The sequence below is a fragment of the Paramacrobiotus metropolitanus genome, unplaced genomic scaffold (assembly GCF_019649055.1).
Source record: "Paramacrobiotus metropolitanus isolate TYO unplaced genomic scaffold, Prichtersi_v1.0 Parri_scaffold0000010, whole genome shotgun sequence".
Taxonomy (NCBI): Eukaryota; Metazoa; Tardigrada; class Eutardigrada; order Parachela; family Macrobiotidae; genus Paramacrobiotus; species Paramacrobiotus metropolitanus.
Genome location: NW_026570230.1, coordinates 1,492,602 through 1,514,710, shown reverse-complemented (window position 1 = coordinate 1,514,710; position 22,109 = coordinate 1,492,602). Strand labels below are relative to the sequence as shown.

General features: G+C 42.5%; 6 protein-coding genes across 9 annotated transcripts; 5 read left to right on the top strand and 1 right to left on the bottom strand.

The window, feature by feature from the left end:
- Positions 1–454: 454 nt before the first annotated feature.
- LOC129583343 (uncharacterized) lies at positions 455–4,625 on the top strand. Of its 3 annotated transcripts, XM_055475115.1 has the most exons (5): positions 455–1,172; positions 1,759–2,076; positions 2,427–2,491; positions 3,013–3,051; positions 3,530–3,645. In XM_055475115.1, exons 1-5 carry the CDS (start codon positions 573–575, stop codon positions 3,618–3,620), a joined length of 1,113 nt encoding a protein of 370 aa, XP_055331090.1. In that variant the 5' UTR covers positions 455–572; the 3' UTR covers positions 3,621–3,645. The 3 variants fall into 3 exon arrangements, with proteins under 3 accessions (XP_055331090.1, XP_055331093.1, XP_055331092.1); XM_055475118.1 differs by lacking the exon at positions 455–1,172 and having other exon boundaries at positions 2,057–2,076; positions 3,530–4,625; XM_055475117.1 differs by lacking the exons at positions 455–1,172; positions 1,759–2,076; positions 2,427–2,491 and having other exon boundaries at positions 2,912–3,051; positions 3,313–4,625.
- A 270-nt stretch (positions 4,626–4,895) lies between these two features.
- LOC129583359 (mitochondrial import receptor subunit TOM20 homolog B-like) lies at positions 4,896–5,951 on the bottom strand. Its single transcript, XM_055475135.1, has one exon. It carries the CDS (start codon positions 5,680–5,682, stop codon positions 5,152–5,154), a length of 531 nt encoding a protein of 176 aa, XP_055331110.1. The 5' UTR covers positions 5,683–5,951; the 3' UTR covers positions 4,896–5,151.
- Positions 5,952–6,829: 878 nt separating this feature from the next.
- LOC129583241 (mucin-2-like) lies at positions 6,830–10,547 on the top strand. 2 transcript variants are annotated; one of them, XM_055474962.1, is made up of 10 exons: positions 6,830–7,593; positions 7,672–7,906; positions 8,131–8,344; positions 8,530–8,699; positions 8,776–8,882; positions 8,955–8,996; positions 9,088–9,158; positions 9,680–9,834; positions 9,937–10,027; positions 10,145–10,547. In XM_055474962.1, exons 1-10 carry the CDS (start codon positions 6,879–6,881, stop codon positions 10,190–10,192), a joined length of 1,848 nt encoding a protein of 615 aa, XP_055330937.1. In that variant the 5' UTR covers positions 6,830–6,878; the 3' UTR covers positions 10,193–10,547. The 2 variants fall into 2 exon arrangements, with proteins under 2 accessions (XP_055330937.1, XP_055330936.1); XM_055474961.1 differs by having other exon boundaries at positions 6,830–7,906.
- Positions 10,548–11,191: 644 nt separating this feature from the next.
- Positions 11,192–15,189, top strand: LOC129583298 (solute carrier family 2, facilitated glucose transporter member 1-like). The gene is made up of 10 exons (XM_055475059.1): positions 11,192–11,361; positions 11,443–11,541; positions 12,196–12,431; positions 12,658–12,782; positions 12,878–13,156; positions 13,415–13,602; positions 13,723–13,935; positions 14,220–14,334; positions 14,478–14,605; positions 14,833–15,189. Exons 1-10 carry the CDS (start codon positions 11,305–11,307, stop codon positions 14,974–14,976), a joined length of 1,584 nt encoding a protein of 527 aa, XP_055331034.1. The 5' UTR covers positions 11,192–11,304; the 3' UTR covers positions 14,977–15,189.
- A 482-nt stretch (positions 15,190–15,671) lies between these two features.
- LOC129583476 (uncharacterized) lies at positions 15,672–19,630 on the top strand. Its single transcript, XM_055475271.1, has 7 exons — positions 15,672–15,839; positions 15,940–16,145; positions 16,310–16,568; positions 16,674–17,039; positions 18,394–18,584; positions 18,776–19,034; positions 19,117–19,630. Exons 1-7 carry the CDS (start codon positions 15,683–15,685, stop codon positions 19,485–19,487), a joined length of 1,809 nt encoding a protein of 602 aa, XP_055331246.1. The 5' UTR covers positions 15,672–15,682; the 3' UTR covers positions 19,488–19,630.
- A 604-nt stretch (positions 19,631–20,234) lies between these two features.
- LOC129583377 (3-hydroxyacyl-CoA dehydrogenase type-2-like) lies at positions 20,235–22,075 on the top strand. Its single transcript, XM_055475155.1, has 6 exons — positions 20,235–20,324; positions 20,380–20,448; positions 20,554–20,712; positions 20,933–21,100; positions 21,175–21,415; positions 21,581–22,075. Exons 2-6 carry the CDS (start codon positions 20,431–20,433, stop codon positions 21,802–21,804), a joined length of 810 nt encoding a protein of 269 aa, XP_055331130.1. The 5' UTR covers positions 20,235–20,324; positions 20,380–20,430; the 3' UTR covers positions 21,805–22,075.
- The last annotated feature ends 34 nt before the right edge of the window (positions 22,076–22,109 follow it).

Genomic DNA, 22,109 nt, shown 5'->3' with positions numbered 1-22,109 from the left:
CAGATGCTTACATCAATATACTTGCACCCTTAAGTGATCTAATTAAACACTTAACTGGCTAGGCAAGCACAAATGGCAACAGCAGCAACATAATTTTAGCTAAATTTTGTGCTGAAAAAAGAGGTCTTCAATCAAACAACCAAACGCATTGAATACGCCTTGTCATTTGAGCGACAAGGAGTGGTGTTGTACCGTACAATATTTACAACACTGCGAAGCCAGTATAACTGCGCTGCATATATTAACAGGCTGGTACCGGTAGCAAAATAATCCACAAGCAAATTAACTACTATAACATCATGCCGGGATTTACATTATGGTTCATAAAACGATTTTGCTCTGCAAATGCAAAACTTCGTGCTAAATTATATAAAAGTGCTTTCTTGGTAGCCATATCGTCGTCAATGTGGTTGTTATATAGTACTTTGTTTGCCGATTTAAGTAATATTCCTTTTAGTTCCGGTCATGGCTTGCATTCCAGATTGATTTCTTTGAAACACGCTAACAGAAATAAGCGTGGTGTAACTGACGCAGGTTTCACTCATTCCCGAAGTGTACCATACCAGTTGACCATGTGTATGATGGTGACAAACAACATCCCTTATTTAGTCGAATGGATTGAATTCCATCACTTACAAGGCGCCGATCACTTTGTATTGTACAACTTTTTGGGCACTGATCTGGTGGAATATTTACCACTTTTTTATGAACACCGGCGTAATCTCAAGGTTCGTGTATTTCCAGCCCGCTTCTACACGGCAATGAACATGACAAAGCACGAAGCGACCAATTTAGCGATGGTGGACTGCTTTGTTCGCTACCGCCATCAGTCCCAGTGGATACTGTTGACCAGTCCCGGGCACTTCGTATACTCGACGCAATACAGGAATATTAGGGAGTACTTCGAAAGGCTCAGAATAGATTCAGCCGGCTATGCTGTAAAAATACCCATCGTTAAATTTGGATTGTTAAAAGACTGCAGTCGGTTTCGAGCGTGGTTATCCCCTAATCCCTACACCGGAAGCGTTGACCTTTTGTACGAACCCACCAGTTTAAATTCCACGGATACGTTTTATCCCCTTGTTATCGCTGCCAGCAGTTTTCGCTTTCCGTATGCCGACCTGGATGGAACGGATAGCTATAACCATTATCTCGAAAAGCAAAACCATGAGGTATGGTTATAGCGAACATACTTCTAAAATTATACAAGCACGATTGGTTGTTACATGTTAATATTTATATTATATAGAGCTGATATAACGCGCCCGAATAAAAAATTCAACTGTATATTTTTGGGTTTTGTTTATTCGAAATAGCTCCGAGTTCACACTTAATTGGTCACCTTAATTCTATTAGTTTTACTTTTATTTTTAGTTTTTTTTATTATAATAAAAAGGTCATGAATCATGAATTGTAAAACAACTGAGTTGTATAACAATTGAACTGTATAACATTTGTATAGTCATGAATTGTATAACAACTAATAATTATTAGTTGTTATAAAATTCATGACTTTTTATTGCAACAAAATATTAGAATGTGTAGGATATCAAAGAAAATTGATCCCTGAAAGTAATTCTAAGGCTTCAATAACTAATGTAAAAGGTCGAAAGCAATGCTTTCAAAGCATGAAAGCATATTTTTACATTATAATGCAGTACATAGTACATTACTACATACATATAGTTGATATTTATATTATACTTCTTGCGTACGAGTAAATTGCGAAAATCTTTTGTACAGCCACAATCGTTGCAGGAAAATTCAAATCCCGAAGAAAAAGAATACACAACCATAATCAGCGGAAAACGATATTGTGATAAATCCAACATGTCACGTTGCTTATTTCCGCAACCTGGTCACCCAAACGTTATTTCCGCCGAAAGAAAAGACCTGCGTGCGGACGAACAAAGCTGTACAAGCACTGGCCTTTTAAAGCTTCGCAATAACGTTGACAGGACTCTTTCTAAAGATCAACCGGGCTCCGACAAAAAACTTCCCGCTTTTTTCGACTCCGTAAAGGTGTCGAGATTTGCCGCACCAGTTCGTCAGAGCATCATGGAACTCAAGCCTAAGGTATTTCAGAGTGTCGACCGGCATTGTGATAAGCAGGCGCTGGACAGTGGTCAGCAGGTGATGTGTCCGGCTTCCCATCCTCATCCGTACGGCGAACTAAAGTATTTAAAATACTGCTGCAAATATGAAACCAAGTCCCGAAATTCATCTCAATGTGGAAAAGGTTTCTATGTGGAATGCAAAGAGCCACGCGGAACGGCAAAATGGTTGCATAGAAGCTGTTGTACTCATGAAAATGCTACCCTAGAAGCTGAAGCGCTATCAGTTTAAACAAGATTACGTAGTAATACGTACTACAGTCTGCAATTCTGAGCAAAAGATGGTAAATATATTTTTGTGATGTGTTTTAGTTGGTCAAGATAAAATCTTACATCAGCAGAATCCATGTTCTGTCCTACGGTGCAATACTACACGAGTAAGTATAATACGAGTATATTATGATATTATATCGCTCCACGGTTTTCATGGCGCGGGATTGCGGACACAAGTTGTATAATGGAAAGAGCAGTTGTTCTCCACAATTTGCAGTTGTTTGTGGAAAACTGTTATGAATTGTCTGCTCAGTCACAGCCTCAGTGCACTCTAATATAGTCGGAACAAATAAATGTTGTACCTGACTTAATTGCGAAACTGGCATTAAGAGCAACCGTATAACCATCATGGTTACAAAGTAGAAACTTGCAAGACGTCATCGGATGCGCATGGCCAGTCTTGTAGAATTAGTTCTCGTTTTGGGGGCAGGGATGGTCCATCATTGCTTGCGTCATAGATGCGACACTAGCTATGTACCAGAACAGGTTCACTGGGCAAAAAGCAGAACAACTTTAGTGCGACCGTCACTTTCTGCACTCGCAAAATACGAGTAACTATTTAGTAACTGCCATTAACTTTTAAAGTTCTAACAATTCATCATTTGTACCGTGTCCTTTATGATAGGTCACCGCTTTTGCCTGGTCGTGGAAAGTGGAAACTATGGTACGTAATCCATAGTGGCCAGTGGTCATTGAAAATTTTTATTACTGTACTACGTTTATTTCCTTATGATTGCTACGCTTGTTACCTGCACCTTAAGCTACTGTAGTCATTAAAATAATATTCTTTTAAACTTCTTGACAGTACCAGTCATTTCGAAGAGATGCAATTTCGTACTGTTCAGCTTTTATGAAATTAATAATATGGCGCATGCACAAACAAGTTGAAACAACCATAGAAATACACAAGCAAGGTATGTTGCAGAAATCTGCCTTTCATATACAGAGGTTTTTCCTTGACAAAAGTACGGTATACCCGTATTCCCTATATGGTTATTTACAAGTTATTGCTTACGGTGTGGCATTGGTGTGCTGAAAGTCAAGTGTGATGCGACGTCTATTGCAATTGCTTATCACTGTTTTACTTTATCTTCTCTTGATATCCGCCAACGAGTCCATCAACAAAAAATATGCCCTCACAGCTTGTGCCATGATCAGAAACGAGCTGCATCTCATCCTGGAATGGATCGAATTCCACCGCATCCAAGGTGTCGATCATTTTATTTTCTATGACGATGACAGCACCGATGACATTTACCTCCTGCCCCGTCTGTACGCCGACCAGGGTCATCCCGATCTCGTGGAAGTCTTCCCCGCCAATTTCCGTCGCTACAATCAGGCATCGAATCGCCGGTATGACGATTACCTGGAGACACAGTTGCTGGCACTGGATCACTGCAACTCCCGAATGTCCAATGTCAGCCAATGGCTGCTGATCACTGATGTGGATGAGTTTACCTTCTCACCCAAATATCACACGATTGCCGCATATCTAAGGCAGTACGCCACAGACGAAACAACTAGGGAAATTCATGTCCCGACTATTCGGTTCGGGTCCAGCGGCGTTCAGAGAGAAAACCGAATGCGCTTGTCGCTGGATCCATATGAAAATTGTATTACAGTTATCACTGAATTCCACAACAATCATCTGTTACTTACCGCGAGAAACACAAAACGAGGACCAGTCAAATCTTTGGATAAGGATTATAATCAGCGTTTTAAGGAAGTATGTGCGCCACCGGTAAATGCCAGCGATTGTCACCACGCTGAAGGGAAATCCATTTGGCGACCGGAAATGTGTGGACTGGCCGGTATACACCGCTGTCTGCGTCCCCGGGGTGGTCGCGCCCTTCGCCCGTCCGTAAAAGAACTGCGCATCAACCATTATGCCTTCCGGTCAAAGGAGCATGTGGGACGTCTGGAACACCAGATAGCCGTCGTCAAAGGCGCAGTGTTCGATGCTCTGGATAAGGTGTGGTTTTCAAGCGTGCCTGATAATTCCACGGAACCGTATCATGAGGAACTTATGTCTAGGTTACGCTTGCTAATGACATAAAAACAAGAGTGTTAACGCTGTAAGCCTGTGTAAAAATTACCAAATACAGCACCAGCGATTCCGAAAATCAGTACGAGTTATAAGGACTAAAACATCAACAAGGAGAATATTAAAGGCAATTATATATTGAGGAGAATTTGTACTGCAACTCTTAGTGCTGCGACATCCCACTTTTGTGTTTCGATTTATTACAAAAAACTCCTCGAAGTTGGCCGCTGAAACGGCATAATTAAATAAACAAATTATCCAAAATTATTTCAGCCAGATAACTTCATTTGATTGCACGCAGTTCGAAGCCATGTGCTCACGGAATTACCGGTAGATGATAGTTAGTTGTCAAAGTCAACATCCTTCTGACATGAATTATCACTCATAAAAAAACTAATAATATGTAAAAGATGGTATGTACAGCTTACAAGCTACTTCTTGTTACATCACAATAAGGGTACCGGCTACAACCGCAATTTTTGCCGTTTAATAGGACTGAGCGCGACAAATAACAACACGGCGCAAATTCGCGCAAAACGTAAACGAAAATAACATTTTCTGTTATCAGTTTACCAGAAGAAGTACCTGCCATTTCACACGTACAGCATTACCAAATTTACCACCTAGGGACAAACTGCCACAAATAAGTACGGCAGCAGCAAGCAAACCCCGAAACCTTTGGCCAGTAGATCAGCAATGGAAAACCAACAAAACCCTGCCTCATTCCACATCGTCCTCCACCAGCGTCACCGTCGCTCCGGTACTCACCACCGTCTCCTTCAGTTCTTCATCGAACACCACCCCACTGGGCCCGGTGGTGGTGGTGCGCACGGTGGTCGACGTCTTGGTCGGGCCGCCCATGGCCCCCGCGGTCTCGCTTTCCAGGGCCCGGACAATCAAACTGAACACCTGCGGCGGCAGGGATTCAGCCAGGATGCGCAGTAACTGTGACGGGGACCCGGAGGCCCGCACGGCGTTGCTGAAGTGCTGCACACTCTCCTCTACCATCCCGTTCATCAGGCAGGCCTCGCCGCGCTGCAGTTGGATCATGAAGTAGCGCTGCATGGCTTCAGGGTCCGTCGGGTCGGGCATGCCCGTGGCACGGTTGGCCGCGGCGCGATTACGGGCGCGTTTCTCGCGGACGCGCTGACGGTACAGGGGATGGCTGCGGCGGGTATGGTCGAAGTAGATGCAGTAACCCACGACGGCGGTGGCGCCCGCCACTGCTCCCAGGAAGAGCTTGGATACCATTTTGGCGTGCTTTGGAATAACTAATATGGCAATCAAAACTATTCAAGAGATAAAGGAGCACCAATTACGTTAAAACACGCAAATTTTCCCTAAATTTCATGATATTTTCGTCAGCTTGCTTGAGCTTACACTTGCAGCTGGAATGATCAGTCGACTCATACATACAGAGTAACAGAGGCCTATACCAGCGAAACGCTACTAACTGCCCCCCGCGTTGCTTATGCACACTGTACTGTGCGGTACTTCCGTTTCCGGTTTCCATGTCTACTGTATATTCATCGTCAGCACCGCTTCCGGTTGAGACCGTTGGGCATGCTGCAAAACCTGTAACCGCTATTGTGGGCACTCGTACTGATTTTAGATGCAATAAAACATGCGAAACTAAGATTTTGGACGCTACCTGCATACTCGAGACTTCAGGTACGTACAAAACGCTTGTAAGTTGACAGCCACTTTTAACCATAAGTATCGGTAGAAAAATGCTACAATAATTTTTTGTTATCACCTGACACCTACGTCACGTGCAAATACTTCCACTTTTAAAGCTGGATTTTCAGTAAATTTTGCCAGACAGTACAGAACAGCATCATTGCGCTATAAAGTGCTATAACAATTTTATTATCAGGTACGCACTTTGACGTGTAAAATGCCAGTATAAAACTATTTTGCCAGAGAATACAAAATTAGCATTAGCGGTGATTAGCCTTTAGGAGTCTCGACTTCTACCCTATTCGTTGCGCACCGAGACGGCACCGTATAAGGTTTAGCATTATCTGATCAACGTAAGTTTGCTTGAATTTTTGGTGACTGTTTATACTTTTGGAGAATTCGGTGAAATGGATAGTAATAACAGTTTCAGCAATTTACCGTTGAGCATCTAGCAGTAAACTTATTGCTAACTGAAACTACTGATTTTCTTCCTCAGCAGAATAAACTGGTATCGAATTGCGAGCACTTCGCACAATTTCCCAAGTGAGCCATCCGCGTGACACTGGGAAAACGACATTGTTTCGCTACAGTTAACCATGCCGTTTCATAAATTTCGGAAATACTGCCGACTCAAGCAGAATCGTCAAGGTCAAGTTCAGCTAGGAAGCACGTTTTCGATAGGGCACCACCGACTGTATAAAAGCGGTACATGTGCCGGCCGTGTATGTAGTACGTTCGTTTCGCGGTAACCTTTTTCCATTAACACCATGGCCGCTTTCATGTGGATCTGTGCCGTTGTGGCAATTCTCTCGGTGGCGCGCGGACTTCCGTTGGACGGTCCCCTGGAGCCGTCAGATGAATTCCACGAACAGCCGCCGATGAAAGCGAATGCCACTGCTGGGCTCAACGTGACCGTCGGATCTGCGAATTCAACGGCTGCTCCTGGTAACGCAACAACCACGTCCAAACCGAGCGCCGAGAATGCAACCACGGCATCACCGGCAAACGTTACAAGCAACGCGACAGAGTCCGTTCCCAAGCCGACCACGCCCTCATCCGCTAACTCTACCACCGGATTCAATGTCACTGAATCACCTGTGGATGTCGATAACGCAACGCTAATTCCTGATGGGGAATTCGACAACAGCACCAGTTTCGAAAATTCTACTATGGGTTTCAACGTCACCGAGTCTCCCATCGATACTGAAAACGCTACGGTAACGGCTGATTTCGAACTCGACAACTCAACCAACTTCGAAAATTCCACTTCCGGTTTTAATATCACCGAATCTCCTATTGACATCGACAATGCAACGCTAGTTCCTGATGGGGAATTCGACAACACAACGAATTTCGCCAACTCCACCGGCGACGGGTTCAACGTCACGGAGTCGATCCTGGATGCCGAAAACGCAACGGTGACCTCGGATATCGACCTGGAAAACTCGACGTTCCCTGAAACCACTCCCGAATGCAATACCGGTAATGCGACAGCGGCGTGCAATTCCACGGACGATGGCGGTTTCGAAGAATTGACGACATTGGGTTTTAACTCCACAGAGCCGGGAAATGTCACCGAAAGTACCCTGGATGTGACAACCATCGATGCTAACTCCACCGCGACTACTGACGAGGAAATGATAACGCTGAGCCCGATCGAAACCGGGAATGCGACGGAGAGCGGATCAGTGCAACCGGAAGTCACCACCGACAGCGTGCCGGGTAATTCCACGGATCTGTCGGTGTCCACCACGGAGACGGCCGTTAACGGGACCACCGAATCGAGCAATTCAACGTAAAATCCCTCGTTATAATTAGATTATTCTGTTTTTCTAGTTTATTCACACCTGTGTACCGCAAAATGCGGCAGTAGTATACTTTTATTTGTCAGAAAAATTTGTTGGTTATTTAAATCAAGTGCGTTACGAAATTAAGATTATTAATTCCATCTGGTGCTACGAAAAACATCAGAAACAGGTTATGAACACACAACTGTAATCCGCATTTTTGTATCGGTAGGACACATTCGCATTTGCGATGGGTACACGCTACAAAGACCACCACACCGGCGCCCGACGACAAGTTTACGGTCGCCAAACCCACTATACCCGCTGGAAAGGGGGTGCGCATTTGCACATGGAACGTTTTCCGCTTTGGTCCCAAAAAATTCGACGACGACTCAGATGATTTTCCGAAAAAATATGGCAAGCCAAAAATCCATATGATGATCGAGGTAATTAAATACTGTACCGAAACGGCAAAAACGGGTGCGGCTTTTCGAATTCATGTACATAATCTGGGGCATGTTAATAATTTTTTCATGGATACATAATTAGGTACATTCTAAATAATCTGTACATACGGATGTACAGGTACATGGTGGATACATGTTAATTACGACCGCTATGCATTTCGTAGCAAATCTCCAACTGCGACCTGTTGGCGCTGCAAGAATACTTTGATCCAACGCTGGGTGTGCTGAATCGATTGGTAAGAGCGTTGTCAAAAAATACCGGATCAGCATGGAATTACACGGTGAGCGACCGTGTCGGGCGTACCTCGCAGGAGCAATATGTCTTTTTATACCGGTAATTAAGAGATTAATACAGAAATCGCGCTTTATCGGTCAAAATCAGATGAGCATAAATTTTTTGCACGGCATAGAACGGAAGTGGCGCAGCATCAGGACAACGAAATCTGTCCCGACCCGGACGATGTGTATAGTCGTGATCCGTACTTTGCCAAATTCAAAATCCTCAAAAAGGATACATGTGCGTGATGAGAAATTTTGACACCCACTTCGCTATATTTTTCATAGCAAATGCTGTTTTTTTGTATATCAGGCTTTTCCGATATCGTTCTGGGCACCATCCACACAGAACCTGGTAAGTGGCTTGTTTGTTCATTTAATAGAGTATCACCCAATTACGTATTTGCTGTCAAACGAAGGTAATAGCTACTTTGTGATTCTTGCAGAGAAAGCCGTGGAAGAAATGAACGAACTTGTTAAATCATACGACTGGGCGGAAAAGAGGTTTGGAACGAAGGTAATAATGATATAATAAATTATATCTTTTTAATGGAAATTACAAAAATAGAAATAATTGGAATTTTGATCGGGTAAAATTCAAATCCTATACAACAGGAGGCAGCCGTGCAAAGCTGATGAATAATAATTATGAACCTTAGGCAAAAGTAGTGGATTAGGCGGAAACAGAACATCTGACCTCAGTAATTTGTGAAATCTTTTCAAGTCCATGCTGTTTGTCAATTTTTAAAATTAGTACAGAATTTTTAACGACGTGCGCCATAGAAAGTATAAGGAAAAATTCATCTTCTTTGGCAAACGTTTTGTGAACAAATGTGATAAACAATTAGGAACGCGGGCGGGCGAAACGAGCCGGCTTGATCATGCTTACAAAGGTTATATAGAGGTACTTACACAATTAACGGGCACATCGTAACAGTGCCTGACACTGCCTGTTCAGCAATACTAAAAATAAATTTTAATGTAGAAAACGTCGAGTTAGAATTTTTCCATCAGCTCCAAGTGCGTTTTTTTTGTTAGAATGTTATGGTAACGGGTGATTACAACGGCGACTGCCAGTATGTGCGCAAATCCGAGTGGCCCAATGTGAAATTGTTTACGGACCAGAGGTTCAAGTGGATGATTAAAACCGGCACCGACACCGCATCCATGGCTTCCGAATGCACATTTGATCGGTATTCATTCGTTTATTGTACTTATTTATAGCTGTCGTACAAATTACGACGAATTAACCAGTGTACTGTACGTTAATTTTAACTGTACGAGTATATTTTCAGAGCTGTGGTGCGGGAGGACAAACTATTCAAATGTTTTGTCGATGTGAAAGTTTTGGATTTTGTCGACAAGTACAAGATTAAAGTCGCGGAAGTAAGTATAAAGACAACAACAAAGTCTCCGTTCAATATTCAAGAACGCAAAACGAATACTTCGGAAATAATGACTGATTTGCTCGAAACAGGATTGCTAACACATTACTTTTTACAGGCCCGGCAGCTGAGTGACCATTTCCCAGTAGTACTCAACTTCAACTGAAGCAAGAGCACGTTCCCATCAGTATTGTCCAGCTAGCACTTGTTGCCGGGGTTTTACACTGACAAAATATCCGTTTACATCTTTGCATTAAATCGACACATACGTCATATTTTTGTTACTGAGTTGACCCCGTGGTGCATATTATGAGTTAACATTTTTGTTGCAACCGGCAGTATTCGATGCGTGTTACTGCAACATGTGGCGCATTCCGCGTATAAAATAACACGGCAACACAGAACAAGAATAAAAAATTCACTGGTCTTTGGGAACTTTTCGTTGCGAGCGGGCGGGTGATAAAAATTAAGGTGAAGGCTCCGCATACCTTCACGAAAAATTAATAACTGTTACCTTTGAAGTTGATCATACTATGTGACATAATTGTTCGAGTAGAAATCACTACACACTAATACCTTCGAAAGAGCATGTAGTGACACTGCGCTACGATTCTATCATGCTACTCATTGTAATTTTTTCAGTGGCAATACTGTAGTACGTACTGTACAATCACGGAACCGAAATAATACTAATTAAATACAAGCGCATCCATAAAAAATGTTAGCACAAAATAATATACGCTTTAACACCCATAATAGATTGTTTTCACAAAACAACTCGGCAAATGCTGTATAATAATACTGCGATCGGAGTATCCAGTTACGAGCTCCGTTAAGGTAAGCTTATGAAGTGACACTTTTGCGGTAGAATCCCATCGTATCTGTTTTCCGTTCCACCGGTAATCGCAATTTATCGAGCCGACTACCACACAACACTGGCATTGTGTTCCTTCCCCACAATGCCGGTATCGTTTTCCACTACAGCGCTTATCGGCGCTATTGTCTACCCGGAGTGCTTTATCGCTTCGGCCGCCACTTCGTAATAATGACGAAGTCACACAGCGTGGTACATGTTCAGGCATCTCGTGATGTCGCAGATGCTCCGTCACCGTGACATGCTTTATAAGACGGATAACCACTGTGCAGATCGCGCAACGGTTGTTTATCGTAAGAAGAACATTAGGGTTAAGCGAGCGCAGTGCAAACTAGTGCGTCTTGACACCCATCAGGAAAGTTTTGCTTTTTTCCCATCCGTGTTATCTATCGTGGGAACAAAAAATGACGGTGGAATCCGTGGAGATGGGGATGGAGAAGAAGCCGATGATGCGGCAGCAAGTAAGGCGGATTGCATCATGAATTTATGACTACGTATACTTTAGTTCAAAGTGTCTTCATTGATTGCATTTCTTCGCGTAGAAGTTCACACGAACGTTGGCGTTCTCCATTTTTGCCGCTGCCTTTGGATCGTCTTTTTTATTTGGTTATAATCTGGGAGTCATCAATGCACCGCAGACTGTAAGCAATCATGAGAGGCATGGATTACGTATTAACAACAATATTCAAATTTATAAATATCGATACAAAACACCGTCGCTCGATACATATCGATACTGAAAAAACTCGCTTACGTTTTCTTTGAGCTTTAAAATTTGAAAGTGCATGGATTATGGATATTTATCTGTAAAGCATGCTGTTTATTCTCAACATGCCATAAAAATTGTCAGAAACTAGCCATCTGACTGCGAAGGAATCAGCGACAGTAAAACATTTATGAACAGCAGCAAAGTGACCTTGATAGTAGTCTTCAGTTACTGTTATTCGTAGGCTATTGTATTACGAGTATGTTTATCGTAAAACAATTCCTAGGTGCGATAAATGCACGGGTTCTTTGTTTTGTGTGATAAATTCGCTGTTTTTGCTTTTGTAAGGCTAATGAAGAATCGATATTTAAATAAAAGACAAAAATACCGACTTTTTACTTTTTTGCGGCTGACAGTTATATTTCGAAAAAGTTGCGCACAGTTTTGTTTGTTGTTTCCGCTATATGATAGTTCTACCAAAAAGAAAACTGTGTTAAATTTTAAAGCTATAGTTTTTGAGGAAGCAGAGCGAAAACGATAGCTGTAAAAAGACATTTTTACGGCTACGATAGTTTTACTATCCGAACAGGTTATTGGGCTATGGATTCGCGACACAACTTGTATTGCCAACGGCGGTGTTCCCAGTCAGAAGGATGGGCAGACGGATGACATCTGGTGTAAGAAGTTGGACCCTACTGGACAGGCTACGATGTTCAGCGACAACGGGACGCTGAATTTGATCTGGGCCTTAATCACAGCCATATTTTGTGCCGGTGGCCTTATTGGAGCGCTATCTACATCGTTTTTTATATCGCGTTATGGCCCGTAAGTTCAAGAATACTTACGTACCGTGTACCTATACGTAAGAGGTATAATTGCTATGTACACAGTTTTCGGCATGACCGTACACGTACAGTAACTTGCATACACCACTGGAAACGGAAAACAATTATGTAACATTAGTTTATATTTTTTGTTGCTGTTTGTTTTGTATACAGTGTACGGTATATGTAGCGCCTCGAGCGTACGCTGAGCTACCGATTTTTTGTAGGCGTATGACAATGATTATAAATAACGCCGTGGGCCTGATTGCTGTTGTCCTGTTGTCCATACCTCAAGCCGTGGGATCCTATGAAGTGCTCATTGTGGCACGTTTCGTCGTCGGGGTCAGTTCGGGTGAGTGCCATACACTACTCTGAAAATTAGAACTAAATATATTGTGCATCAACGACTTAATTGGTAAGAAACAATTGACACGCGTACTGCATTAGGCGTGAACTCGGGCACCCCGGCCGTCTACTTCAGCGAGATTGCTCCGGCACATCTAAAGGGCGCACTGGGTAGCGTCCATCAACTTACCGTGACCATCGCCATATCGATTTCGCAGGTCCTGGGTCTACCCTACATCATGGGCAACAGCAGTCTATGGCCCTATTTATTTGCCGTATCCGCCGTACCCTCCATTGTTCAGCTGCTGACACTGCCATTTTGTCCAGAAAGTCCCAAATGGCTGTTTTTGGGCAAAGAAGACGAAGAGGCTGCCCGTGCCGGTACTGCTATTATGAGTGCATAATACTTATCTACTTGAATTTTGAGTCAGTAGTCTTCGTATTTAACGCTGAATAAGATTGTTTGAGACACATCGATTTGCCGCTTTAGAATTGTATGCAGATGATTTTTAGTAATATTTTATATTCTAAAAATTTTTAAATTTCCATATACCGGTATATACTGACTGTTACATATAGATCAACACCTGAGGTATCGTACTGTTACACGCGCATTGATCTTTTAATTTTTACCGGTAGCGCTGGTGCGTCTGCGCGGCACCACGGATGTAGAGGATGAAATGAGCGAAATGCGAGCTGAACACAAAGTGGCCAAAGCTCTGCCGAAAGTGGGAGTAAAAGATCTCTTCACCGATCCATTCCTGCGCAGCATCACTTTCATCGCCATCATGCTGATGGTATGCCAACAAATGTCCGGAATCAACGCGGTATGTCTCAATTTTTGGCACAAAAAAATGAGTTTTCGTGGCACCTGTATGCTGTATGGTAACAATATGCGTATGTACTATGTAGTATACATATCTAACGTTGTACGATTACTACCTTAGGTAATGTTCTATTCCACACAAATTTTCCGCTCTGCTGGACTAGACGCCCAATCGGCTCTGTACGCCACGATCGGGATGGGTGTGGTCAACATCGGTATGACCGTTGTATCCGTCTTCCTTGTGGAGAAAGCCGGACGACGGACTCTCTTGTTGATCGGTTATGCGGGGATGTTGGTTACGTGCGTGCTTCTATCGTGTTCCATGCTGATCTTTGTAAGCCGGCTGCAATTTACGATTCACATAGACATCTGCTGATCATGACATTATTATAAATGAATATTACTTCTGCACTCTCAATGATAAATTTGACCAAAATATTTTTCAACTCTGGAAATCTGACGCGCGTCAAGAATATAGTACGGCTACATTAAACTAACAAATTATGTTATCGCGTTAGCAAAAACTTTTTTAAACGAACTTCCATAGATGAATAGACCGCACAAAATTGCAAAGGTCACACGGAAGCCGCTGTTATCGAAAAACCCTGATTCTTGCAGGACAGCGGAGTCGCACCGGTGTGGAATCCCGCCGCGGTCAATCCGTTTGGTTTCTTCGCTTATTTTAGCATCGTATTCGTGATTGTTTACGTTATTATGTTTGCCACTGGACCTGGTGAGTTTTCCTGATAACAATAATTACCCCTGCCAGCGTAGACATCAGGTTTTCCCAAGGCAGTTTTTTTGTGACGGAAATAAAATCTGTTGGAAAGTCGCCGATTTGAAATTCGAAGTTTAAAATAATTATTTTTTTTGCAGGATCGATTCCATGGTTTTTGGTATCAGAACTGTTTACGCAAGGACCACGTGCGGCAGCCAACAGTATTGCTGTGGGGACCAACTGGCTGTGTAGTCTGATTATCGCTATTGCCTTCCCTTTCGTTCAGGTGAGTTACAACAGTTTATCAGGGGCTTTGCATAAAGGATTATGTGGCAGAAAATTTCGGTAAGGCTAGTGAAACGCGCGCATATGTACGTAGAGGCGCTCCGACAATAATTAAATGGGAGGTCATAAGACTCGCAACATGTCTGCAACAAACCGTGTTCCAATCCTAATTATAATCGCGAATCTACGCGTTTAAATATGAATCTGAATAATGAAATTTGTTTGCAGACGGCTATCGAAGAATACACTTTCCTCGTGTTCGCTGGACTCTTGGTCATCTTTGTGGTTTACACCCGGCTGAGGGTTGTGGAGACTAAAGGCAAAACGCAGGATGAAGTGCAGGCGGAACTCCGGCAACGATTCGAACAGTGATCAGGATTCTCACAGTCTTTATACGAGACGTTCGGAGTTCTTTTGTTGCTTGTTGGCCAGTTAGTTTTACGTGAAAACTCTTACTTGTATGATATAATGATACGTTGTAGGTGTTGCAGTAATTAAACACACAATGTTTTACTCTGTTTATGCATAACTGGGGCGCACGGCCAGCAGTGTGTGGAAGTTAACAAAATGTTAAAAAAGTTGTAATACTTGGATTGCGAGACATATGTAAAAGGAAGCGTTCATCAGAAACCTGTCGTTAATTTCGATTCATAAGTTGAAGGCTACAACCAGACACAACTGCTTTAGATTTAGAATAATAGCGCATTAATTAAGCAGTACATACATTGTACACGATCCCTTTTTGAATAAATACCCAATTTATGTTTGCAATCGCCTTAATTCCTGTTTAAGTAGCTAACTGAGCTTTGCAAAGTCAATCTTCAGTTTCTTATGTAACCATCGAAGACATGGTAAAATCAAAGTCATCGCCACACTATCAAATTCTCTGTTTGGCCTTTGATCTTCTTTTTTGATCACGTTTTTGCTAATAAACACGAAGAAACGCATTGGCTTCCAAGCATTAATCAATGTTGGGGGTGTTCTTTGAAAATGGTGAATAATTAAGCGTTATGCAACTATCAGCACAGACGACTGCAACATCACATTGAAAGGCTACCAAACAAAATTTGGTTACGGCATGTTTTATGGGCATTGCCGCATTAGATGGTTAGGACCTATTTTAAGCCTGCCTCATTACATAATTGACGCAGTTGTAATTTTTAGAATAGAAATTAAGATTAATAAAATCTGGATTTGCAGGAAAATGTACCTGTTTTACTGGTTCGTAACCATTGGTAATACAGAACCTAGAAAACTGCTCAGTTTTCGAAACTACTGTTTAAATGAAAACATCTACATCAATTCCGAATATTGAATCCCGTCTGTAAATTTCAGGTGGTGCATTATTTTTTGTCAATGGCCAATTGAGAATGAATTACAATCAAGTGCAGTACCAACTACCAGCGCATCTTCCATATAACCCGCCACCGTTCTATGCTGCCGCATACCCTCAACCGCCTCCTGTAGCGAACACGAGCACCAGAAAATGTGGTGATTATCCTGTTCGACTTCCGCCAATGCGGAACTTTCAACCCGAAAAGGTAAGTTGCTACTGCGACGCTTTTTTATGCAGCTTCTGACTTCAGAGTTTTACCTATTTCAAAAGCAATAACCTTGGCTTTGCAATAACCTGCTTGCACGCTTACCTACAGAACTTCTGGCGATATGTTAATCGTATAAAAATGTAGTCAGTTTGCGTGCGTAGACAGATGGCATATGGCACACTTACCGGGTGCTACTTCCCGGCGCCCCTGTGATGACCAACCGGCAGCTGACCATTCAAAGTCTGGGTAAAACAGTCGTTCCATTCTCAACAATACCGGCCGAATACCAACTCCTAACGACATATTCCTGTGATAATGACACTGACGCAGTTTGTTCATGCAATTCAGAATTCTATCCAGGCATCGCTGGTACTAACGGCTACCGATACTTTAACAGAATCACCATGGACTGTGCGATTCGTAAGTATTGTGGTACGAGTATTACGTTGATATTATATATAGCACGTCTATTTCTAGTTGAAAAGGTCATGGCGATGCCAGTGCGATTGTGCTGCTTTTTTTTAGAACCGGCATATATCACAGTTGTCGCCTGCAAGTACCACACATATTGCATCGCCTATAGCTGTGCCGCACCCAACTACGTTACCGACACCTGCACCAAGCCCATTATTTTCGTCAGCACCCGGGCCCGCCCCGATCATATGGCCGACAAAGTTTTAAAACGCATTGACCAAGTCGTGGATATGATTTTCGCTCCGTATTGCAAGTCACGCGACGATATCCCCAAGCAGATATATACGGAAGACAAACCTTTCTGCCCACTGGATACACCTGTACCAGAATGCGTACAGCAGATAGTCAAGGGACTGGAGGACGATGCGAAAAACACGGTGGTACCGGTTGCCTTGGATGTAGCGGCAAAGGGCTCCGGTTATTGAAGACCTGTCCCTACGCGGCCAAAATTAATTGTTGGTGTATACGCTACCAGACATGCTTGCAATTTGTGGATACTTGACTAATACGAGTATAATCAGTTGAAATACTTCTAGTGGGAATTATCATATGAGTACTAAAGCACTGCATAATCTACATTGTATAAAGGTTTCAACTTGTTTACTACTCTATAAAAATGTAGAGCCAGTACTGCAACTATGAGAAAATGTAGATACTCTGCAATCTGCACCATTCATATAATAGCTATTACTTATTACAAAGTAGATCGATATGGTTCGAGACCGAAAAATTTGTACTCGTACTTTTTTAATAATTTTTATAATTGTACCCGGTTGTCGGGTACTAAACGTGCCAGAAAGCGCATTTATAAGTATTTTACTATTGGTTTGTCTGAAGTGGTTTGTAATTGATAACACCAATAGTATTATTCCCATCCTAAATTAATTAAATATCGCTGGCGCAAGATACATGTCAATTCGAGGCAAAAGTGATCCAGCCAATCAGATACACAAACTCGAACTGGCTCTAGTTGGTTCCAGAACTTCCAGTAGCAAGTATCGCGGCAAAGAAACCGATAAACGTTGTGTTTCGGAAGTGAACGAAATATTCGAATTTGGTGAAGTCATTGAACAAGGGGTGGTAACGGGCAACGGTCAATTGATTTATTTTCGGATATATAAATTTTACATAATTAATAAACTACGCCGTATAACATGTAATATATCCATTTCCCATTTAAACCCCAAACGCCCCCAAACCTTGATCAAGGAACCCCGTACCGATTACCGAGAGTGTGATCAGGGTCGGGAGGTTCCACTGTATGTGTTTTGTATGTAATGTACTACTGAAACACTGAAATCGAAGTTATTGTTCTGCTATCTCGTTTTCTGTTTGGCTTTTTCCATTCTTTTTTCAATCGTTTTTTGCTAGCGTACAAAATAAACGTACTGGCTGCAAGTGCTACATAAAAAGTTATTTTATGGAGATGGTTATGGAGATGTTAACCGTTATGCAATCGCCCAGGCGGCTAAAATATGCATCTACAAAGCTCCCAAACAATCTTTGATTACCACAAGTCTTACTTTATTACATAATTATCGATTGGGCCAGCTGAAATAGTTAGTATAGAAATCCACTGTATGAAACTTGCATTTGCAGAAAAATGGAGCTGCTTTACTGGTTCGTAACCATCGGTAATACACTTGCTTGCAAGTTGCAAGGGAGATTACAAAGAATGCTGAGTTTTTTCGGCTGCTGTTTAAAAGATGTTTAAAAGATTTTTGGTAATTCTATATATACGTGTGCTTTTGCATGTTGAATCAAATTTAAGCAATTTCAGGTGGTTCATTTTCTTTGGTCGGCGCTCAGTATTACAACCAACTGCCGGCGTATCCTCCGTATCAGACACCGTTATACGCTGCTGCGTACCTTCCACCGCCTCCTACAGTAAACACCAACACCAGGAAATGTGGTGATTATCCTGTTCAGCTTCCGCCAATGCACAACTACCAGCCCGAAAAGGTTTACTTAAATTACTCGTACTGCGACGAAGTTTCTTTTTGCTACTGCTTACTTCAGTCTGTGTAAATCTGCATATATCATACATTTATATATGTGCTACAATTCAAATTTGCTTGCAGCTGTAGAATTTCTATAGATGTGTAAACAATAAGAAATTGGTACAATTTGCCTATTATGTTGTTTGTTGTTAGACGCAGGGTTTATGGCACACTTACCGGATGTTGCTTCCCGGAGCACCACTGATGACCAACAGGCGGTTGACCATTAAAGGCTTGGGTAAAACAGTTGTTCCGTTCTCTACAACACCGGCCGAATACCAGCTGTTGACGACATATTCCTGTGAGAATTCTTCTGACGCAGTTTGTTCAGCCACCTCTGAATTCTATCCAGGAACTGCTGGTGCCAATGGCTACCGTTATTATAATAAAATCTCCATGGACTGTGCGATTCGTAAGTATCCTTCCGTTGTTTAAAGTGGTGTATATTTCAAAGGTCATGACAATGCCGGTGAGATTGTGTTAGTACTTTGCAGAACCTGCATATTTTACGGTGGCCGCCTGCAACTACAACACCTACTGCATAGTTTATAGCTGTGCCAAGGCGAATTACGTTACCGAAATCTGCGTCGAGCCCATTATCTTTGTCAGCACCCGAGCTCGTCCTGATCAAATGCCCGACACAGTCCTAAAACGGATCGATCAGCTAGTAGATACGATTTTCGCTCCGTATTGCAAATCCCGCGATGATATCCCCAAGCAGATGTATACGGACGATAAACCGTTCTGCCCGCTTGATACACCGGTGCCAGAGTGCGTACAGCAGATAGTGAAGGGACTGGAGGAAGATGCGAAAACAACGGTTGTTGCCGATGCAACGCCAAATATTAGTGGTTCTGGTTATTAAAGAAGACCTTCTACCACTACTGCTTGGTTTAAACAGCACAATACATGATTTGGAGCACTTGTGAATGTTTGCACCAAATACAAAACGGTTTTGCACCCCATAAATGATAAAGTGGGAGTAGTGAAATGTTACATATTATGAAGTAAAGCTGACTACTATCCTAATATATATTTTGCAATAAGTGATCCGGTTATTTGGGGTGTTGGAATTGCTACACCATTTACAATGTCAGTGTCGATATTGTTTGGCATCAAACACTTTTTTAGCATGCATCGATCGTTGTATTGCTGGTTCGTCGAAATTGAATTGCCGTTTGTAAAATTGAAACATTTTATACTTCAGAGTAGTTTAGAACGCTAAACTGACATGAAAAAAGCCAAATTTAAGCTCAGTTAACGCCAGATCGGTAGATTTGGTACAGTTAAACGTTCGCGAAACTCAAATACTTATGTACGCACTCTATAGTAAGGTAGTTGTACGAGTATTTAGGACTCGCTCTGTTGTCTTCCGCCTTTGGGTCTTGAGAGGCCGATAGCAATTCTGTTATTCCGATAAGACGAACAGCAGTGCCCTGAAGATGACTTGTTTTTGCACTGGAGCTTATCGACTAAACAGTTTTCCTAGTAAGAAACGGTCGATAGCGTGACTGGGCAGTTTCCACATGAAATATTTACTAGATCCTCGAGGCGCTTAAAACAAGCTGGGCTCGAAGTCCAAATTCAGCTGTCCTGGTTTTATGGTCTGCCATAGTAGTAAATCTGCAATACATCGTCACTTTGGCCTAGTCGGATGGTATTAGCAGCGTCTACGTTTTTAAAAGATTATGGCTAACTGCGAGTAACTGAAAATCACAACAATACCTTGGAATCAAGTCGCTATATGTAAAAAGAAGATCCGGTGTTTTTCAGGAGATTTGGTGCCGTATATACGGCTATTTTCCAAAATGCATACGATTGGAAAGGTAATATTATTTGTGCCATCGACACGTCCCCGTGCTATACGTATGCTTGCATTCTTTGTTGTTTTTTTTTGTAAAAATACCAGTACACGTATAACCGTGTTGCAGGATTTCGTAGCTATAGTGACCGGTGGTGCTTCCGGTCTGGGTAGAGGAGCCGCGGAATTTCTCGCAGGCAAAGGAGCAACGGTGTTTGTCCTCGATCTGCCCGACGCCATTTCCAAATGGGCAACAGACAAGGACAACATTTGTTTGCGGGCTGCGGATGTAAGTGCACTGAAATCATTTGTGGTCATATTTTGTCCACTATTTTAGGCGCTGACATAAAACTGTTTGTTGGTAATTAAGAACTGAAGACGACGTCCAAATTGGCACAAATAAATATATAAAAACTGCCTCTAACGCCAGGGCAGAAAATATTTAAATTTCAAATATCAACGGCTAGGTAACTCATTACTTACAGTTGATGTGAATCTTGGCCAACAAGGTTACAAGTGAGGAACAAGTAACGGCAGTGATCGACGAAATCCGCAGCAAACACAACCGGCTGGACTGCGTTGTGACCTCTGCTGGAATACCGGTAACGGGTATTCTAACGTACGATGCCAAAACGAACACACCACACCCGATGGAAGATTTCATAAGATGCTACAACGTAAGTGCTTATTTATTTCAATTAAGTATATATAGCATATGTGCAATACATATTATATGCATATGCTGAAACAGGTGAACGTTTTCGGTACGTTCAACGTCATCCGTTTGTCCGTGGCGCTGATGAGAGAAACACAGACGCGACAAAATAAAGAAGGACCCGCTGTCATCATCACAGTCTCCAGCCGTACCATGGTTGATCCACCGGCCGAGCATGTTGCGTATTCATCCGGGAAGGCGGCCATTGCCGGGATGACCGTGCCGCTGGCTCGCGAATTATCGGAGTTTGGAATACGTGTCGTGGATATTGCACCAGGTAAGACTCGGATGTGCGCTTTGCATATATGTACTTACGGTAAGCAAAGGCAAGCATCTCCGAGCAAGAAGTTTGAAAAAGAGATGTTACAGTGGTACGATCCGCAATCATATTCGCATTAAGAACGTCACCGGTATCCCGACGATTCAGTAGGTATGATTTTAGGTCCCATGTTGACGCCCATTTTATTTCGTGATGGAGCCGGTGTTATTGCTCGGGAATCTATGCGATCGATGATGTTCCCGGTGCGCCCGGGTACACCGGAAGAGTTCGCCGATCTGGTGCGCTTTATCATTGAAAATCCCTTCATCAACGCGACGACAGTATTTTTTGACGGAGGCTACAGGAATCCGGCTGGTTCCACGTATCGTTATTCTAGGGAAGAATAGACTGCCATAACTGCAAGCATTGAGAGTGTGCAGTGCATTGTGCATTTAAATGGTTAGAATATATAAATGAAAACTCTGTAATTTTTACAACTCTCCGTCAGGTTTGCCAGTGCATACTAACATGTACTGCTCTAGTATGTCTACATACAGAGTAGTTCCGATGTATTTCGCTATCGGTACCGCTAGTGTGATAGTCTACTTGCAGTACTACTGTACTACCGCATGTGCAATGAATGATCTGCTCAGACGTGGAGTTGTGAATTAAACGTGAACCTGCTGAAGAAAGCTGTTGCTGCTATTTTCAA

What these genes read in the sequence shown, in the direction of transcription:
- LOC129583377 (XM_055475155.1), top strand. An exon ending in TTTGTTTGCGGGCTGCGGAT is followed by an intron (nt 20,713 to 20,932) that starts GTAAGTGCACTG and finishes TTGGCCAACAAG; the next exon opens with GTTACAAGTGAGGAACAAGT. An exon ending in ATTTCATAAGATGCTACAAC is followed by an intron (nt 21,101 to 21,174) that starts GTAAGTGCTTAT and finishes ATGCTGAAACAG; the next exon opens with GTGAACGTTTTCGGTACGTT.
- LOC129583476 (XM_055475271.1), top strand. Translation starts at nt 15,683, where the DNA reads ATGTTTTATGGGCATTGCCGCATTAGATGGTTAGGACCTATTTTAAGC. An exon ending in CACCATGGACTGTGCGATTC is followed by an intron (nt 16,569 to 16,673) that starts GTAAGTATTGTG and finishes GCTTTTTTTTAG; the next exon opens with AACCGGCATATATCACAGTT. An exon ending in ACAACTACCAGCCCGAAAAG is followed by an intron (nt 18,585 to 18,775) that starts GTTTACTTAAAT and finishes GTTTGTTGTTAG; the next exon opens with ACGCAGGGTTTATGGCACAC.
- LOC129583298 (XM_055475059.1), top strand. Translation starts at nt 11,305, where the DNA reads ATGACGGTGGAATCCGTGGAGATGGGGATGGAGAAGAAGCCGATGATG. An exon ending in CGTCGTCGGGGTCAGTTCGG is followed by an intron (nt 12,783 to 12,877) that starts GTGAGTGCCATA and finishes GTACTGCATTAG; the next exon opens with GCGTGAACTCGGGCACCCCG. An exon ending in CGTGTTCCATGCTGATCTTT is followed by an intron (nt 13,936 to 14,219) that starts GTAAGCCGGCTG and finishes TGATTCTTGCAG; the next exon opens with GACAGCGGAGTCGCACCGGT.
- LOC129583343 (XM_055475115.1), top strand. Translation starts at nt 573, where the DNA reads ATGTGTATGATGGTGACAAACAACATCCCTTATTTAGTCGAATGGATT. An exon ending in TCATGGAACTCAAGCCTAAG is followed by an intron (nt 2,077 to 2,426) that starts GTATTTCAGAGT and finishes GATGTGTTTTAG; the next exon opens with TTGGTCAAGATAAAATCTTA. An exon ending in TACGGTGCAATACTACACGA is followed by an intron (nt 2,492 to 3,012) that starts GTAAGTATAATA and finishes CCTTTATGATAG; the next exon opens with GTCACCGCTTTTGCCTGGTC.
- LOC129583241 (XM_055474961.1), top strand. Translation starts at nt 6,879, where the DNA reads ATGGCCGCTTTCATGTGGATCTGTGCCGTTGTGGCAATTCTCTCGGTG. An exon ending in CAATATGTCTTTTTATACCG is followed by an intron (nt 8,700 to 8,775) that starts GTAATTAAGAGA and finishes TGCACGGCATAG; the next exon opens with AACGGAAGTGGCGCAGCATC. An exon ending in ACAAGATTAAAGTCGCGGAA is followed by an intron (nt 10,028 to 10,144) that starts GTAAGTATAAAG and finishes TACTTTTTACAG; the next exon opens with GCCCGGCAGCTGAGTGACCA.
- LOC129583359 (XM_055475135.1), bottom strand. Translation starts at nt 5,682, where the DNA reads ATGGTATCCAAGCTCTTCCTGGGAGCAGTGGCGGGCGCCACCGCCGTC.